The 19706-nt window shown below is 40.0% G+C and overlaps 1 protein-coding gene across 26 annotated transcripts in view; it reads right to left on the reverse strand.

Moving 5' to 3' along the window:
• Window positions 1-19706, reverse strand: part of LOC104590429 (lysine-ketoglutarate reductase/saccharopine dehydrogenase bifunctional enzyme) — a 182635-nt gene that overhangs the window by 29588 nt on the left and 133341 nt on the right. For 23 of the 26 annotated variants that reach the window (XR_016079575.1, XM_088893413.1, XM_088893423.1 and 20 more), the window contains 3 exons: window positions 3021-3101; window positions 2378-2443; window positions 2001-2118 (listed from right to left, as the gene is read on the reverse strand). Coding sequence is in view for 25 of the 26 variants with exons in the window: in XM_088893413.1 (XP_088749539.1) it covers window positions 2001-2118; window positions 2378-2443; window positions 3021-3101 (265 nt within the window). In the remaining variant the exon portion in view is untranslated. The remainder of the gene's footprint in view (window positions 1-2000; window positions 2119-2377; window positions 2444-3020; window positions 3102-19706) is intronic. The other 3 variants (XM_088893414.1, XM_088893426.1, XM_088893425.1) reach the window with 1 other exon arrangement.

The following is a 19706-nucleotide window of genomic DNA, read 5'->3' on the forward strand; positions in this document are numbered from 1 at the left end:
AACTCTGTTAAACTAATGTTACGGTGAGGGGTAAAATTATGAAAATGCCCATCTTGTGACTCTTTTTCACCGTCAATCTTTTTTTCTACCTTTGGACTTCAGACACAAACCAGCGGCAGCAAAGTAAGTGTTCGAAAGTGGGACTTATCCCCATTGAACAGAACAGGGTGAGCTTGCTACCACTGGTTTTTGTCCAAAGTCCAAAGTTATAAGTTGAATAGTGAAAAAAGAGAATCATAATTAGGGCATTTTTGTAATTTTAACCATCACTATAACATTAGTTTAGCGGAGTTTGACTTAAATGTATATTTCTGAAAGTTCAGGTTCTAAAGTGACAAAGTTGAAAGTTCAGGCCCTAAAGTCAGACTACCCTAAATTACAGGGTACCTATCTGCAATTTACACTAAAAAAAAAGAAAGGTCTGGCCCATACTAGAATAAACAAAGAGAAATAAAACAGCCCACTGCCTAACCCAACAACATAATTTTTACTTTGTTCTATGGATAATAGTTAGAAAATAACAAGGAATCAATTACTTGTCCATTTCTCTTATGAGGAATTAATGCTCTTACAATTATCTCGAAAGATGAAAATTTTTACAATTACCAAGAATTTTGTATGTGATGTGTTTTGGCAAAGGAATGAAATAAATAATGCTTGAGAACTGACCATATGAAAGCTTAACATGCCAAATGGTCCATACACTAAATTCAATAAAATAACAGTAATTGGCATCTTTTTTTATCATAATTCAAGCCTTATCCCAACTATATGGGGTTGGCACATCTTTTTTTTTTTTCTTTTTTCAAGATAAAAAAATGTTGACTTGGACTCTGCAGTGTGATTGGATCTACATAGATTTGACCCCAGAAAAATGATATACAGATTATGCAGAAAGTAACCTTTCTCACTCAAATACTCAATAATGTTTAAGAATGAAAGAGACTAACATAGATGACATTACAATATGAAGTATAAAGCTATCAAAATATATTAAATAGCAGGAACAATGATATGAATATTGGAGATAGCAGTGATAGGTGTCTGACATAACTAGGGAGAGATTGTAATACTTCAAGATTTATTTCAACAAAAGTTAGTTCATGTAACTCTATATAAAATAAATAAGATAATGTACAAGGCTAATTATATAAAATAACGGCTGAAGATATGGAATACATAATAAGTTTTGTCGAAAGAGAAGTTTCAATAAGTGTTCAATATGCCCAAATAAGAAACTGCAATGACCTCTTGGTTAAGAAAAGTCAATGTCCTATATTTATCTGTTTATAATGAGATTGCTAATGTAATAATTATAATTAAATTACACTGGGAAATTCCTTTCATCAATTATGAACACCTACAGAAAAGCAGTCTTTGCTGTGCTCTTCAGTGATGTTATGATACAAATTACCAAAAGGACCGACAAAAGGATATCCAAGGAACATGTAAAATAGATCCTACAGACTGTCTATCAATGTAATATGAATTAAACTCCATAGGTGATAGACCACCCACCTAAAGATCTGTGTTAATCCCCAAATAAAGAAACAAAATAGAAGGTCATGATAATTAGATCTTGCTCCAAGATACACAAAAATGAAGAGTAACTACAAAGCTATAGGATAGAGACATCAACAAACAGATTCCCCAAAAGTATATTCTCTTGAAAAGGGCAACCCAGCGCATGAGGTTCCCACCAATGTGGGGTGTGGGAGGGGCAGATGTATGCAGCCTAACCCCTGCTGCACATACAGAGAGGCTGTTTCTAATATTTGAACCCTGGTCACCCAGGTCACAATAGAGCAACCCAACTGTTGTGCCAAGGCGCACCCTCAAAAGTATTTTCTCTTGAACATGTTGGAAAATCACAGATCCCATCCATTTTGGGGTAAAAGTTTTAGTAAAATAAATACATCATAGATCATAGATTAATGTTCAACAAGTATAGGCCCACTATATTTGTTGAACATACAACTAGAGATGTTTGAGAATCTCACCTATGCCAGGGTCCAAACCCATTTCCCCAAGAATTGTAATACCGGCACTTTTGGCTTTATCATCCAATCTTGACATAGCATCATTAATGTAGCTAGCAGTGACAAGATGTTTTTTGAACTGCAATGAGACACAATATCATTAATATCCTCGACTGAAATAAGGAAGGGCGTTCACAAGTGAATATCTACTTTATTGATATTCACCTTGTTTTTCAGTATTTTTTGACACAGGAAAATCATTAAGGAGAGATGGAAGGTGAATTTTGTTAAAAAAAATCAACCTATTAACAACAACTTATTGATTGAAAGAAAATTAAAGAAGTTGGGGATGAGAATCCATTATGTAATCAAACACCAACATAACTAGTGAAAGTTACCTCAAGGCAAGCATCTGCTATTATAACATGGAAGCTAGGAGGCAATAAACTTATAACAATGTCAACCTGCATAAGGCAGATAATACAGAGAGCCATCATATGACTACAATCATGGTTTAGAAAGCTCATAAACATGTCTAATATAAGAAAATTATCATGAAAAGAAAAAAGAAAATGCAAATATACCTAAAGGTTTACCACTTTTAAACTAATAAAGTGATCTATGATATTTGAACTCATGTCATAAAAATATAGAATTTGGAATCAAACTGAGGTTATTATACTCGAAGACATAATTTGTCTCCAAATTAGTGCAAAAGGGAGGTAAGATATTGTGTTTTGAAACTTTTTTTGAAATATAATTTTGAAAATTATATCAACATGATGATAATTCAAGGATTTGACTATGATACCAAAAAGACGTGATACCGAAAAAACTTGTAACCAATGAACTGGTATCATAAAAGTGGTAACCAATCAGGTGGTATTTATTAAAACTCAGGAGGTTTTGATTGGTCAAATCCCTTCTAGTGTCATGTCTTTCCATCAGCATAGTTTTCTCCTAATTCAGAAAACTAATATGGATAATTTGAAAGGATTTAATGAACTCAAACATGTTAATGGAAAATGGGAAATACTCTACCTTAGAAATATATTTGCAAAGGCTTCCATGATCTGTTACATCAAGCTGAATTGCTGTTGCATTAGAAATACCTTCAACAGTCTATAAAAAAACCAATTTTAGATTTTTCAATATTCAACAGTCTATATATATTTGTATATATTTTTTTATTAATTATATATTATATATATATATATTTGTATATGTTATACACGGATACTAACATCAATGGAATTGCACGTTTAATGTTGTTGACATAACTTAAAAAAGGAAAGCCTATACAAAAGAGACACCTCCTACCAAGATTCACCAAAATGGCAAATAATGAGAGAAACATTTAATGAAAGTTCAATGAATTTGTAGGGATAATGGGTCGGATGGGCCATAGTTCAATATTGTTTATTTATTTCTGTAATTAGCAGGCCTTAGTTATGGGCCTGTTTTATTTCTTTTATTATTGTTTCTAGTGCTGGCCACCCTACTAGAGGGTATTAATGTAATTATGTCCATTTTACAATCAAATAATAAAACACAATTGTGGGAGCTTGAGAGAGGTTCAATTACTCTCTTCCTTCCTTCCATTTGCTTCCATCTTCTTTCTCCATTGTCTCTCTTCCCTTTTCTATTTTATTTCAGATTATTGCAGGTGGGATTTTTATCTTTGTATAGAGTGGAGTTCCTACCTTCTTCCTTTTTTTCTCTTTAATCCTATACATAGGTTCTTGGAGAGTTTCCCGAAAACCAGCTAACTGGAGAGTTTTTAGATTAAGGGGTATAAAGGGAGTTTGAAGTGGCACTTGGGGCTAGAATAGAAGCTTTCTAAATATCTTTGATATCGATCCAAGTTAAAGAGACCTTCCAGAGTTGGTCAAGTTCCTGGCATTTTCCTAATCCAATATCAAGTGATGGTCAAGTTCTTCACAAAGACCTTCCAGAGTTGCAAAGTATGTTGCAACTGTCATATCCCCTTGCCTTAACTGTCATATCCCCTTGCCTTAAGGCAGCAATGTCTTGATTCAATCTGTAGATTCTAGCATTGTTTTTCTTCTGTCCATAGGTTTTAGACACCTTTTCCCAAATCTTGGCTGCTGTAGGAAAGTGATGAACAGTCCTGGCAACGCGAGGAGTCATAGAGGCAAGCAACCAGGACATAACTGTGGCATTCTCCTTGCGCCACACAGCATACTCTGCACTATCAACCTCAGGTTCCTTCTTGTTCCCATCTAAGTAGCCTGTGAGATCACGGGAAGTAATAAAAAACATTGCAGAAACGGACCACTCCCTGAAGTTGTATTCACCCAGCAGCACACTTGTAATCTGCAAGCTGTGCAGATTAGGGCTTTCCAGATTTGAAGACCTTGCAGCAGGTCTGTTATCCCTAGAAGAAACCTCTCCGGATATTGAAGACATCTTGACTGCAGCCTCTATGTAGATGACACTGTTTAAGACTAGCCGAAGTGATCACAGTGCTGAAAAAGAGACTAGTTGCAGGATTGAAGAAGGTTCTGACAGCTCGCAACACTGTTTCAGACTTGCCGAGACTGTCACAGTTCTGAAGCAGTTCAGTTACAGCAGCAAATGAGGTGTTCTGGGCTGGTAACCGACCTGAAACTGAGGGCTCTCCACCACTGTGCTATGCAGACTTCACTTGAGCTTCGAGTACTGCAACTGTAAAGAGAGTTCTCCCCCTTACGGCCAATACTAGGACTGCTGAAATCAGTCCTCAACTAGGTCTGTCCTATACAGACCTCTCTTAGTAGCCAAATAGCTACTAACTACTAGAAACAGTCTAGTAGGACATCAGCTTCTGGGTCTTACTTCCCTTGCGCCCTACAACCAAGGGAAACCCTAGGTTCGAACTTTGTGTTGTTCTCCTACAACCCTAGGGTTTCACGGAAGCAACCCAGAAAAAAAAAGAAAAGAAAGACAGCAAGAGAGAAGAGATGGCGTCGGCTGTAACCAGGAAGGTGCTTAATGCTCTGATACCATGAAAGCTGAAGTGCTGTAGCCGAAGCAGTAGAAGAGAGGAGAAGACCAAGAGATGCTGAGAATGTCAAACTGAATGACCCAGTCGACAGTACTATTATTTATATTAGAGTACAGTACAATGTTACAGGAAATGACTGGAATGCCCCTGATTAGTGATGGGACACCCAGACAACTTAAAACACTAAACAAACTTAGGCCCATTAACACAGGCCCAGTACATAACAACTTAAACTCAAATACAGGCTAATAAGAACTCTTTATCAGCCGAACCATCAATACATGAAAAACCTTCAAACTAACAAGCTGTTTTTTTTTTTTTTTTTAAAAAAGGCAAGGTAAATTTTATTAAGAAACCTGAAAGAGAGCATACTGTCAGAATTGTTAGAAGTAGTTAACAGGGGTAATATTGTCACTTTCATGTTATTCTTTCTCTTTTATATCTGCTGTAATTTTTCTAAGGGTATTGTAGTCATTTTAGCCTTAATAGAATGTTAATACAACCTGGGTTGACAGTAAGGAGAATAGAACAGATTTCTCCTTTCTTGTCTTCCCTCTTTTCTTCTCCTATTCTTCTCTTTCCCTTCCCTTTCTCTTCCTATCTTCTTCTCTTTCTTTCTTCTATCATTTTCTTCACTTCTTCCTCACTTTATTAAAGTTGGAACATGGTATCAGAGCCTTGAGGTCGAATGTACTGTTCGCGGCACAGTTCACGTTCCAACTTTTTGTGCCCTAAGAATAGAGAATATTCTCTATTCTTTGTTGGAAAGGAAAGGGACTTAAGAGGACTGATCGCCCACTTGGAAAAGAGGCTTTAATTCCTCAAGTTGCAATGTTGTGTGAGTTGGTGGTGTTTTTCTAAAAGTCCTCTATTCAGAAGTTCGAAGAGGGCAGCTTTGTGATGTTTTGAGTTGTGAGGTAGGTTCTCCTCAATGTGTGGTGATTTTGTAGTGGTTTGTGTTGTGGTGACACCTTTTGGTAACCTTTTGGTAAGTATGCAATCTTTCCCAAGGGTGTCTAAAGTAGAGGGCTGATGATTCTTGGTGTTTTTCCTAAAGAAAAAGTAGTTGTAGTAGTTGCATACTAGCTGTTTGACAGTTTGCCTAAGTGACAAATCAGTGATCTCCTCTCACTCATGGCTTCATCAAATGGTAGCACTAAACCTACAGTAGTTGTGCAATCAGATTTCATGACTTTTCAATTAACTACGCCGAAACTCAATGGTACTTGTGAGGATTATTTAATTGTTATTTTACAGTAGCTGTTAGTGTGCTGTCAACTTAAGATGCTGTCAACCAGTTAGTTTCTTTCTTTCTTATTAGCTTGTTACTAGGGAGTGCCACCAGGGGCATACTTGTAATTTCTCATTCCTTTATATTAAGTTAATGTAAATAAACAAACTGGCTGCCGCCAGCTATAGTTTGAAACTCTCAATCGTATCTTCCTCTTCTCCTCTCTTCTCCCTTCTCTTCTCTCTCTCTCTCCATGAATGATTACATGGTATCAGAGCATCATTCTGGGCTATAAAAAAAGCTGTTTCTCTCATCTGAACCAAGCCTCATTCTGGGCTATTCTCAGTTCCTTTTTTTTCTCTGATTTGTTGGACATGGAAGACAGAGAAACCTAACTGGACTGGTCAGCCACTTGCGGCTGCTTCCTTTGGGTTCTTCCTTGGTTATAACACCAAGGAAACCCTAGCAGAAGAAGGGTGATGCAGTAAAGACTCCCTTCTCTTTGTTTGATGCTGTGAAAATTAACTTCTGGGTTTGCACCTTCATACGGGTGCTGGACAGGGTATGTGTTCTTGTGTTTTTTCTGTGGCCAATGGTGTGAAGGCCTTATTTTTTGGTTTTACACCTTTGTTTAGATGCTGGACTGTTAGTAAGCATGTTCTGTAGTCGAACTGCTAGTATACTATTCTAACGACTGGTTGCTGGACTGATTACTGGGTGGTTTTAATGGCTGAACCATTACTAGGTTGATTTTAGCAGTTTTTTTTTCTCATTCCAGAAGTAAATTTCTTGGGGGTTTAAGTATTCTGATTGTGGCTGTTGTGTAGTTGTGTGGTATTTGGTCTAGTACACTTGTGATTCTGGTTCTTGTAGTGTAGACTCTCTCCCTCAATGGCAAACTATGGTTCAGTTTCATCGGGGTTACACCAATCCGTAGCACAGCTGGTATGGGAGGTGAAAACATGATGTTTCCCATGCCCATTACTCCTTTAAATGGTCTAAACTACTTTGGAGTGGGCTAAAAGTGTAAAACTTTATGTAACAACAAAGGGAAAAGTTGGTTACATAAATGGAAGAGTGAAAGAACCCAAGAGTGAGATAGCTGAACATGATAGGTGTGACCAAGAAAATAGTATGGTGATTTCTTGGCTCCTTGCAGCCATGGAACTTGATGTGAAGAAGAACTTTATGTGGGCAGACACCACTAGTGAGATTTGGGAGCAGGCCAAAACCACCTATTTTGAGCAAAGGCATTATGCCAAGATTTACCAGTTGCAAGCTGAATCCTCAACTTGTAAATAGGGGAATCGTAGTTTGTCTGCCTATTATTCAGCCTTTACTTCAGTGTGGAAAGAATTGGATCACTATCAGGCTATAGAATGGAAACATGATGATGATGATGCTAAGGCCTGTAAGAAGCTGGTTTCTCAGCAGCGGGTTTTTGCATTCTTGTTGGGTCTAAACCCTGCTTATGAACCCTTGAGAGTTCAGATCTTAGGAAGTAAAGAGTTGCCTTCGGTTCAAGAGGTGTATGCCCTCGTTCAATCTGAGGAAAGTAGGCAGAGTGTGATGATTACAACTGAGGGGGAGCAACAGGTAGCATTGGCTGCAATAGGTAGTGTTAAAATAATTTAGTTGTTGATGTTAGGGTCTGTTTGGCTAGTTAACGTGTTTCTTTTATTTCGTTTTTTCCTTTCTGTTATGGCTGTTATTGTACTCAAGGGCACAAGGGTCTTTTCCCTTGTTATTTCTGCCACCCTATATATATTAAAATAAAGGCTGGCGCCGCCAGCACTGTTACATTGCAAAACCCTTCTCTCTTCTCTTCTCCTCTTCTCTTCTCCTCTTCTCTTCTCTTCTCTTTCTCTTATTTCTGGCCAGCCATACTGTCAAGATAGTATCAGAGCGGGAATACTGATTAAAGAGAGCAGATCGAACAACCTTTACTGAGAGAACAGATCGAACAGACTTGCTGAACCTGGGCGGAGCAGAAATCTGAACCTGGACTGAAAAAACAGCTCTACAACTGGTACAGTTCTCCCGTTTTCTTTTCTTTACCCTCCTTGGTCATGTACCAAGTGAAAACCATATGAATCTGGGTGGCTGAATGCTGTCGAATTTGTATACCCCTGTTTTTCTTGGATCGTGTGATCCTGTTCATATGTTAAGACAACTGTAGGTCAAGGATGGCCTATCATCTCAATGATTCGATTGTATTATAAGTGATAAGGATCTCTCCTTCCGATTAATGGCTGTTAGACATTCTGGAATTCTAGTAGGTTGGGACTGTTAAAACTGTACAGGTCTGAAATCTGCCGAATACTACCTCTGTTTTGTCCTGGATTTGGTACTGTTTGTGCTCAACCTGGTTTTTTAAGCCCAAGTGTGTGGGTGTGGACTGAGTGGAGCATTGTTTTGTGGAGTAAGGAGGGGTCCTAAGTCCGGTGTTTGGGACTGATTATCTGTTTGACCATGTCATCTGAGAATTCTGCTACTTCAGAGATTTCAGGGAGCTACAATGGAGTGAGTGGGGGAATGGATATGAGCTTTCCCATGGCTGTTATTCCCTTTGATGGTCTGAACTACCTTGAGTGGTCTAGGGGAATAAAACTCTACATCACTGCTAGGGGGAAAATGGGATACATCAATGGGAGAGTGAAGGAACCGAAGTATGGAGTGCTGAGTATGATAGGTGGAACCAAGAGAATAGTATGGTAATGTCTTGGCTCTTGGTTTCAATGCTGCCACAAGGAAGACTTTTATGTGGGCTGAAATTGCTTGTGAGATATGGGAACAAGCGAAGTCCACCTATTCAGAGCAGAGACACTATGCCAAGATATATCAACTGCAAGCTGAATCCTCTACTTGCAAGCAGGGGGAGAGGAGTCTCTCGATGCACTATTCTGATTTGACATCAATATGGAAAGAACTTGATCACTATCAGAATGTGAATTGGAAGTGTGATGAAGATGCAAAGGCCTATAAATCACTTGTATCTCAGCAACGAGTTTTTGCCTTCCTCCTAGGGCTGAATCCTTCGTATGAGTCCATCAGGGTGCAGATCTTGGGTAGTAAAGATTTGCCATCAGTTTAGGAGGTGTATGCCTTGGTGCAGTCAGAAGAAAGAAGAAGTGTGATGAATGGTGTAGAAGGGGAGTCAGTTGCCCTAACTGCCCGAGGAAATTCAGATACAAATGTGGGAGGTGGTTTTAAAAAGGGTGACACTCAGAAAAAAACAGATGATAAGAGGCATCCCAGTTCTGACCCTAAGGAAGATATTATCAACTCCTTTCGTGAACATTTGGAATTGTATGGTAGGACTCTCCGCCAGATGGATTCTGGTCCTACTCCCTCTACCTCGTTTGCATCTACATCAGGTAATGCCATAGCCTTCCATGTGTCATCTCATACTACTGATTCTCCTTGGATTATTGACTCCGGAGCTTCAAACCACATGACCGGTAAGTCAAATTTGTTTCAAACATATAACCTTCTCTCTGGGAGAGATAGGGTAAGACTAGCTGATGGTTCTTTTTCTACCATAGCTGGCCGAGGTACCATACCTCTCCCACTTGGCCTTACCCTTCCTAATGTACTGCATGTTCCGAAATTACCTATTAATTTGCTGTCCATTAGTAGTCTAACTCACTCCTTGAATTGCTCAGTCACTTTTTTTCCGTCTTCATGTGTGTTTCAGGATTTGGCCTCAGGGAAGACGATTGGTAGAGGAAGCATGGTGGATGGTCTCTACGTGTTGGAGAATAATGCTGGTCTTGTGGCGACAAAGTCCATGAGTTCGTCAAGTGAGAGTCAAGCCTATTTATGGCATAATCGTCTAGGTCATCTTTCTTTTGAGTCGTTAAAAGTTATGTTTCCAAAGTTGTTTGAGTCCTTGTCAGTGAGTCAGTTAAAGTGTCAAACTTGTCAACTGAGTAAGCATTGTAGAAGTTCTTTACCTTTGCGAAATAAAAGATCTAAATTTTCATTTCATATTGTTTATTCTGATGTTTGGGGCCCTATTACTCTACCTACTGAGGCTGGTTATAAGTAATTCATTACCTTGATTGATGATTATTCTAGATACACTTGGGTTTACCCTATGCGATCTCGAGATGAAGTGCCACAAATTGTGAAAGATTTTCAATGCATGGTGTTCACTCAATTCCAAACGGAAATCCATATCTTCCAGTCGGACAATGCGAAGGAATATTTCCATAGTGATCTCACGGAGTTTTTTGCTTCGAGTGGGTCACTTCAGCGAAGCTCTTGTGCCAGGACACCCCAACAAAATGGTGTGGCTGAACGGAAGAACCGCCACCTTCTCGAAGTCGCTCGTGGCTTATTGATTCATATGAATGTGGCAAAACGGTTTTGGATGGATGCAGTCTTGTGTGCTATGTATATCATCAATTGCATGCCCTCTCGGCTATTAGAGTATAAGGCCCCACATCAGCTTTTGTTCCCTACAGCCCCGTTGTCCACCATTCCGATGCGTGTTTTTGGGTGTCGTTGCTTTGTCCATAACCTGTCCCCTACTCGTGGTAAGCTTGATCCTCGGGCTATTCCATGTGTTTTTCTTGGTTACCCTTTATCTCAAAAGGGGTATCACTGCTATGATCCCATTGCTCGCAAGTACTATGTTTCCATTGATGTCTCATTCTTTGAGAATCAACATTTTTTCTCGGTTTCTCCTTAGGGGGAGAGTAGGGTTGAGGAGAAACAGGTGACAACTCAAATTCAACTACCTCCTTTACCCGATCCTCCTCCATTCTGGGTTTTTCATCGTCGCCATAAGAGCCAGCAGAGTTCAAGAGCCGTGGAACCTGACACTATGCAACCAACATCATCAGATTCACCCGAGGCAGATCCGTCTCATCAGCCAGGTACACTTGCTCCTATTGATATGTTTGTTCCTCTAAATGTTGATTCACCTGTCACCAATGATCTTAATATTCCTATTGCTAAGAGAAAGGGTGTTAGGTCTTGTACCACTAATCATCCAATCTCTAATTTTGTGTCCTAAGAGCATGTTTTGCCTTCATACCGTGCCTTCCTCTCTTCTGTGGATAGTGTCCCCGTTCCTAAGATTGTGGCAGAAGCTTTGTCTAAACTTGAATGGACAGATGAAATGCAGGAAGAAATTGATGTTTTACACAAAAATGGCACTTGGGAGTTGGTAGACCTTCCTGAAGGGAAGGAACCAGTGGGGTGCAAGTGAGGGTGTTCACAGTGAAACACAAGGTTGATGGAACTGTTGAAAGGTACAAGGCTAGACTGGTAGCAAGAGGCTTTACACAGGTATATGGAGTGGACTATGTAGAGACTTTTGCTCCAGTAGCCAAGATGAACTCTATCAGGATTCTTCTTTCCTTGGCAGCAAATCTTGATTGGGAACTTCACCAATTGGACATCAAAAATGCTTTCTTGAATGGTGACTTGGAAGAGGAAGTGTACATGACCCAACCCCCAGGGTTCTGTGCCAAAGGCAGTGAACAAAAGGTGTGCAAGTTAAAAAAATCTCTATATGGGTTGAAACAATCACCTCGGGCTTGGTTCAGTAAGTTCCATTTAGCAGTTCAATAGATGGGATTCAAACAATGCCAGTCAGATCATACTCTATTTGTGAAAAGAGGTGAAGGTAAAATTGCAACTCTTATTGTGTATGTGGATGATATAGTGATCACAGGAGATTGGGAGGCTGAAATCCGGAGACTAAAAAAATTCTTAGCCACTCAATTAAAGGTGAAGGATCTAGGCCCCTTACGTTACTTCCTTGGAATTGAAGTTGCCCACTCTCACAAGGGCATCTTTATTTTCCAACAGAAATATGTACTAGATCTACTAGAAGATACATGAAAGTTGGGGGTAAAACCATTTGATTCACCAATTGAACCTAATCATCATCTGGGAGACAGAGAATTTTTGAAAGATGTAAAGAAGTTCCAGAGACTCGTGGGGAGATTTTTGTATTTGTCTATGGCCAGGCCTGATATTGCCTATGCAGTTGGTGTCCTTAGTCAATTCGTGCACAGCCCTAGGACAACTCACTTTGAGGCTGCAGAGAGGATCTTGAGATATCTCAAGAAGTTTCCTGGAGCTGGTTTGTTGTTCCAGAAACACAGTCACTTAAAGGTGGAAGTATATACTGATGCAGATTGGGCAGGAGCAGTCAATGATCGAAAGTCTACCAGTGGGTATTGTGCCTTTGTAGGAGGAAACCTGGCCACATGGAGAAGTAAAAAACAAAGTGTGGTGGCTAGATCCAATGCTGAAGCAGAGTATAGAGCGATGGCTCATGGGGTTGCGGAAATCATGTAGATAAGAAATCCGTTAGGTGAACTGGGTTTCGCAGTGAGCAATCCTATGTCACTCTACTGTGACAATAAAGTTGCCATCAATATTGCTGCTAATCCAGTCCTGCATGATAGGACGAAACACATCGAAGTGGACAAGCATTTTATTAGAGAGAAACTTGAAAGTGGAGAAGTGTGTACACCATATGTCAGCTCAGAAGAACAACTTGCAGATATCTTCACCAAAGGTCTTCATCATGTGCGACACAAAGACTTGTGTGACAAGTTGGGCATGATTGACATCTATGCTCCAACTTGAGGGGGAGTGTTAAAATAATTTAGTTGTTGATGTTAGGGTCTGTTTGGCTAGTTAAAGTGTTTCTTTTATTTCGTTTTTTCCTTTCTGTTATGGCTGTTATTGTACTCAGGGGCACAAGGGTCTTTTCCCTTGTTATTTCTGCCGCCCTATATATATTAAAATAAAGGCTGGTGCCGCCAGCACTGTTACATTGCAAAACCCTTCTCTCTTCTCTCTTCTCTTCTCTTTCTCTTATTTCTGGCCGGCCATACTGTCAAGAGGTAGTAACAATATGGGAAAGAAAAGTGACTCCAAGAAGGCTGATGATAAAGACAAGTTGTTTTGTACCCACTGTCGGTGCTCGAGACATACATGTGACACATGTTGGGAGATTCACAGGAAGTCCAAGTGGGTAGTGAAGAACCAAGAACAGGGTAGAGTACTAGGTCAGAATAAGCTGAATACAACACATAATGCAGCACATGTGGCAACCCAAGATACTCAGTCTGTTGGTATTACTCGGGACCACTTTACTGGTTCTGACCCCAAGGAAAATATCATGAATTCCTTCAGAGGTCATTTAGAGTCATATGGTAGGGCTTTGCAATAGATGGATGGTTCAGTTACTAGTACTCCTTCTACTTCATTTGCGTCTACATCAGGTAATGCGGCTTCTGCATTCCATGCCACCACTACCACTGACTCCCCTTGGATCATTGACTCAAGAGCCTCTAACCACATGACCGGTAAGCCAAACTTGTTTCAGACTTATAGCCTTTTGTCAGGAAGGGATAAAGTGAGGCTTGCAGATGGATCATTCTCCTCCATTGCAGGCTAAGGATCAATATCTCTTCCGCATGGCCTTAACCTGAATTGTGTATTGCATGTCCCTCAAACTTCCTATAAATTTGCCTTCAATCAGTAGTATCACAAACTCTTTAAACTGTAGTGTAATCTTTTTTCCTGGTTCATATGTTTTTCAGGATCTAACTTCTGGGAGGACGATTGGTAGAGGGAGCCTAGTGGATGATCTCTACATTCTTGACAACAAAGCTGGTCTCTCGGTGTCGTCCTTAGAGTCATATAGTCAATCAAATAAGAGTCAATTTTTTTTTGTGGCATAGTCAGTTAGGTCATGTTTCTTTTGAAATAGTAAAGTCTTTGTTTCCGTTTTATTTAAGTCATGTTCAGTGTCAGAGTTCCAGTGTCAAACATGTCAGTTGAGCAAACAATGTAGAACAACTTTTCACTCAAATAATAAAAGATCAAGTTTTTCTTTTCATGTTGTGTATTCTGATGTATGGGGGCCTACTACTATAATCTCTGAAGGCAGGTATAAGTACTTTATCACATTGATCGATGATTTCTCTTGCTATACATGGGTATTCCCTATGCGTAGCAGAGAGGAAGTTCCAAAGATTGTGAAAGACTTTCAGAGGATGGTGTTTATGCAATTCCATGTTGAAATACAGATCTTTCAATCAGACAATTCAAAGGAATATTTCCATGGTGAGCTCAATGAGTTCTTTGCCTCCCATGGATCTATTCATAGGAGCTCATGCGCAAGAACACCACAACAAAATGGTGTTGCAGAAAGAAAAAGCAGACACCTCCTTGAGGTAGCTTGAGGGATGATGATACACATGAATGTTCCAAAAAGGTTTTGGATGGATGCTATACTTGCAGCTGCTTATGTCATCAATCGCATGCCCTCCAGAGTGCTGAACTACATGGCCCCTCATCAGTTGTTGTTCCCCCAGTCCCCTTTATTTTCGACTCCCATGAGAGTTTTTGGTTGTCGTGCCTTTGTCAATGATTTGTCTCCGTCTTCGGGGTAAGTTAGACCCTCGGTCCATTCCTTGTATCTTTCTAGGGTATCCTTTCTCTCAAAAAGGGTATCGGTGCTTTGATCCCGTTAGTTATAAGTTTTTTGTGTCTATGGATGTGCCCTTCTTTGAGTCTAAACCGTTCTTCCCTACTTCTCTAGGGGAGAGTAGTATGGAAGAGGAGAAGCAGGTTCAGGTCCGCCAAGTCTCTCTTCCTTCTATTTCGGACCTTGCTCCCTTTCGTGTCTTTCAACGTACATGCCGTAGAGATCAGCAATGTGATAGAGATGTGGAGCAGACAAACATTGAGCAACCGACACCGTTAGACTCCCAGGAGGTAAGTCCAAACCCTATTGCACCTATTGATACTCCTGCTCCTACTGTGGATGACCTTGACATTCCTATTACTCAAAGAAAGGGAGTTAGGTCATGCACTACCAACACCCCATTACCTAGTATGTCTCCTATGATCACATTTCCCCCTCATACCGAGCCTTCCTATCTGTAGTTGATTGCATCCCTGTACTTAAAAATGTTGTAGAAGCCTTAAAATGCCCTGAATGGACAGATGCTATGAAAGAGGAGATTAATGCCCTCCATAAAAATCAAACTTGGGAATTGGTGGATCTTTCAAGGGGGAAAGACCTAGTGGGGTGTAAGTGGGTGTTTACAGTTAAACACAGTAGACGAGACAGTTGAAAGGTACAAAGGATTAGTAGCCAAGGGGTACACTCAAGTGTACGGGGTCGACTATGATGAGACTTTTGCTCTAGTAGCTAAGATGAACTCAATTAGGGTCTTCCTGTCATTAGCTGCTAACCTTGACTGGGAATTGCATCAACTAGACATAAAGAATGCCTTTTTAAATAGTGACCTAGAGGAGGAGGTGTACATGGTTAACCCCCTGGATTCTGTGCCAAGGGAAGTGAAAATAAGGTGTGCAAGATGAGAAAGTCTCTTTATGGTTTAAAACAATCTCCCAAGGCTTGGTTCAGTAAGTTTCACATGGCAGCTCAGCAGGTAGGGTTCAAGCAATGTCAGTCTGATCACACACTCTTTGTGAAGAGATGTTAGGAACAGGTTGCTGTATTGATAGTGTATGTGGATGATATCATCACTCATAGTTGTCAAGGCGTTGCCTAGGCGACTAGGCACCCTTGGCTGGGTGCCTCGCCCAAACGCCTTGACTTTTAGCAACTAAGCGCCCTTCTAGGCGACTAGGCGCCCACCTAGGCAACTGAGCGCCCGCCTAGGCGACAAAATTGACAAGGCGGGTGCCTTTTATAATATCATTTATATTGTTGTATCTTATTAGTGTATGTGTTAATACATTTTATTATATGCTATATATATCAATTATACTTTGTTTTAATGTTTTACTATTGAAATTTAAAAGATCAAAGGGTTTTGAGAAGAGAAAAAGAAAGAAAGAAAGAAAGAATAGAATAATAAAGCTATTTTTTCTATTCTCTCTCTCTAATTAAATAAAACAGAAACTCCATCCTTGTTTTTTTTCTATTTTACTTTCTATCTTGAATATTTATCATATAAGGTTGATAACCATCTTTAGCTACTAATCAATATGGATTTTCTCTATTAAATATTTATTATAGTAGTATTATTTTTGAAAATAATGAAATTAATATATGTAAAAGATTTTTATCTTTTAGATGTGATGATTTGCCACATTTTTAGAGGAAATTTAATGTTCTTAATAAAGAGAATTGCTATTTTTTCAATTAACATACATGCTGAATGGTATATAAAACTAGGAATCAAGCCAAAAGTCAGATTTTTATATTATAAAATTTTTATCGCCTAGGCTAGGCACCCCAATGTTGCCTAGAATCGCCTAGACGCCTTGAAAACTATGTCATCATTATAGGAAATTGGAGTTCAGAAATACAAAAATTGAAACAATTCCTTGCATCTAAATTTGAAGTGAAATATTTAGGTCCCCTGAAGTATTTTCTTGGAATTGAAGTCGCACGCTCAAAAAGGGGTATCTTCATTTCTCAAAGGAAGTACACCCTTGATCTGTTACAAGACACAGGCAAGTTAGGCGCAAGGCCAGCAAATACTCCCATGGATGTTGATCACAAATTGGGTGACTGTGATGGTGAACCTCTGAAAGATGTGAAACAGTTCCAAAGGTTAGTGGAAAAGTTGATTTATTTGTCCATGACCCGTCCAAACATTGCCTATTCACTTGTGGTCCTGAGCCAATTAATGCACTCTCCTAAGAAACCACACATGGAGGCAACAGAGAGAGTTCTTAGATACTTAAAAAAGTATCCAGGAATAGGTCTACTATTCAATAAACATAATCACCTAAAGGTGGAAGTCTTTACAAATGTTGATTGGACAGGTGCTATGGATGATGAAAGTCCACAAGTGGGTATTGCACATTTGTGGGAGGAAACCTAGTGACCTGGAAAACCAAGAAACAAAGTGTGGTAGCAAGGTCAAGTGCTGAAGCTGAATGTAGAGCTATGGCACATGGGGTGGCTGAAGTCCTTTGGCTAAAAAACCTTCTAGGGGAGCTTGGAGTTGTTGTTCATAATCCTATGTCTCTTTACTATGACAACGAGGCAGCCATAAACATTGCCAGCAACCCTGTCCTACATGAGAGGACCAAGCACATTGAAGTGGACAAACACTTCATAAGGGAAAAATTGGAAAAAAGGGAAATTTGCATCCCTTATGTCAACTCCAAGGAACAACTTGCTGATGTCCTCACAAAAGGACTTCCATACTCGTGACACAATGAGTTATGTGACATGCTGGGCATGATAGACATATTCAACCCAACTTGAGGGGGAGTGTTGTGAGGATTATTTAATTGTTATTTTACAGTTGTTGTTAGTGTGATGTCAGCCAATTAGTTTCTTTCTTTCTTATTAGCTTGTTACTAGGGAGTGCCACCGCGGGCATACTTGTAATTTCTCATTCCTTTATATTAAGTTAATGTAAATAAACAAATTGGCTACCGCCAGCTATAGTTTGAGACTCTCAATCGTATCTTCCTCTTCTCCTCTCTTCTCTCTTCTCTTCTCTCTCTCTCTCTCTCTCCATGAATGATTACGGTACTAATTAGGTCCCATGGGCCAAGTCGGTTGAGGTATCTCTCATTGCAAGAGGCAAGTTGAAGTACATCAGGAGGGTTCATTGAAAGTGAATCCGAAGGGTACAATGAATGGATACAAGAGAATTCCCAAATTATGACATCACTTTGGAATAGTATGGAGAATCACATTAGTGTAAACCTTATGTTTCTAGACACGACCAAGGTGATTTGGGACAATGCCAAGCAATTGTACTTTGGACAAGACAATGTCACAAGAATTTACCAGTTGTACCTTAAGGAATGAGCTCAATGTTTATCAACCCCTATCCACTGATTTGAAGACTCAACAAGAACAACGAGAACATCTAGATGTAGCAAGATTTTTATCTGGGTTGAGGTCTGAATTTGAACCAGTGCAGGCCCAAATCTTAGGGAGCAGTGATCTTTCATCCTTGTCTAAGGTTTTCTAAGGAGAGCCTCAAATCTACATAGTGATCATCCCCCACCTTTAGAGAGATCAGCCATGGTGGTTTCCAGAGGAGGTTTTCCTGGTAGACATATGCATGGTGGAGGTGGAGGAAATGTGAGGGGTTTTGGCCATGGGCCCAGAGGTGCACGAGGAGGTGGTAGAGAGTTTCGTGGTGCAAGGGGTGGTGGTGGTCGTAGTGGTAATGGCCGTGGTTCAGCCCGTGAGTGCTCACATTGTGGACGGGAAGGTCACGTAGTCAACTTTTGCTATGATCTTCATGGCCCTCCATCCTCTAGGGCTAACCAAGCAATGGTGGAAGGTGATTTTGGGAGTGTTAGAATGCTCAAGTCAGGGGTATTTTGGTCATTCTGGTGTATCTTATTGAAAGTGAAATGTCTATTGTATCTGAGTTTAAGTTATGTGTCCCATCTTCTATGAGGGACAAAATTGTCTTTCTTGTAACTCAAGTTTTCATGAATAAAAGCCAAGTGGGTCGGCTAGGAGAGGTACTTTTGTACATCCTCTCTTCTAGTCTGGCCGAACACTTTTCTCCTTCTTCTTCTTCTTTCTCTTTTCTTTCTTCTTTCTTCTTCTCTACTTTGACCTAGAAACAACTAGGGTTTATTCACATGGTATCAGAGCATTAAGGTCTGGTCGTTTTTTTTCTTGCTGCTGTCTTCTTCCTGGGTTCGCCGCCAGCTTCACAGAAGGTTTCTTCATCCTACAGCTGATCTGATTGAAGACTCGATAAAGGGCTGAAAAGGAGTTGTCGTTTTGAGGGCCTGGAGGTGAGAATGCCTCTGGCCGGTGCTGTGGTGGTCGTTGAAGTGGTATACTTAGACCCTCTATTCAGTGTACGAAGAGGGCTAGTCGTATACAGGTATGGACACTGCTGTCGTGTGTTCAGAAATGGACTGTGAATGCTGATTTTTTTTTGTGTGCATCGAAAGTTAGTTGTTGTGGTGCTGGGTGAAACTGATACACATATCAGTCATGTTTTTTTTGTGTTTTCTTGCTCACATGTGTGCTGAAAGAAGAGTGGTAGACTGCTGACGTCCACGACAGCAGTGGTGGTGTGGTGTTGATTGTGTTGTGGTGGCTGGCATATCTATGTTTTTTTTTTAAATGCTTAAAAGTGAACCCCTAGACCTTGTGTGTAATCAGTTCTGCAGTTTGCAGAACAAGTGTTCGATGAAATGACTGAGTAATTTCAGTAGTTGTGTGTTGGTGGTAAATGGTCCTGCAGTGTGCAGTCCAAGTGTTTGATGTGTTGACTGAATGATTTCAGCTTTAGAGTGTAGTGTGTAATGTGCAGTTGAAGAAAGTGGGTTGGTGGTATTGTAAGTGAGATAAGTCTTGTGACAAGTGTGAGATTGTGGTGTATATTCAGAGGAGACATAATTGAGATGGCTTCAACTGTAGTTGGGAATGACAACAAAACAGGCATCATGCTCTCTTCTGATTATCTATGTGTTCAAATGACATCCATCAAGTTGAATGGTGAGAACTATATACCATGGGCAAAATCTGTGGAGG

This window comes from Nelumbo nucifera, chromosome 8 (assembly GCF_055504915.1).
Source record: "Nelumbo nucifera cultivar China Antique chromosome 8, China Antique-T2T, whole genome shotgun sequence".
Classification (NCBI taxonomy): Eukaryota; Viridiplantae; Streptophyta; class Magnoliopsida; order Proteales; family Nelumbonaceae; genus Nelumbo; species Nelumbo nucifera.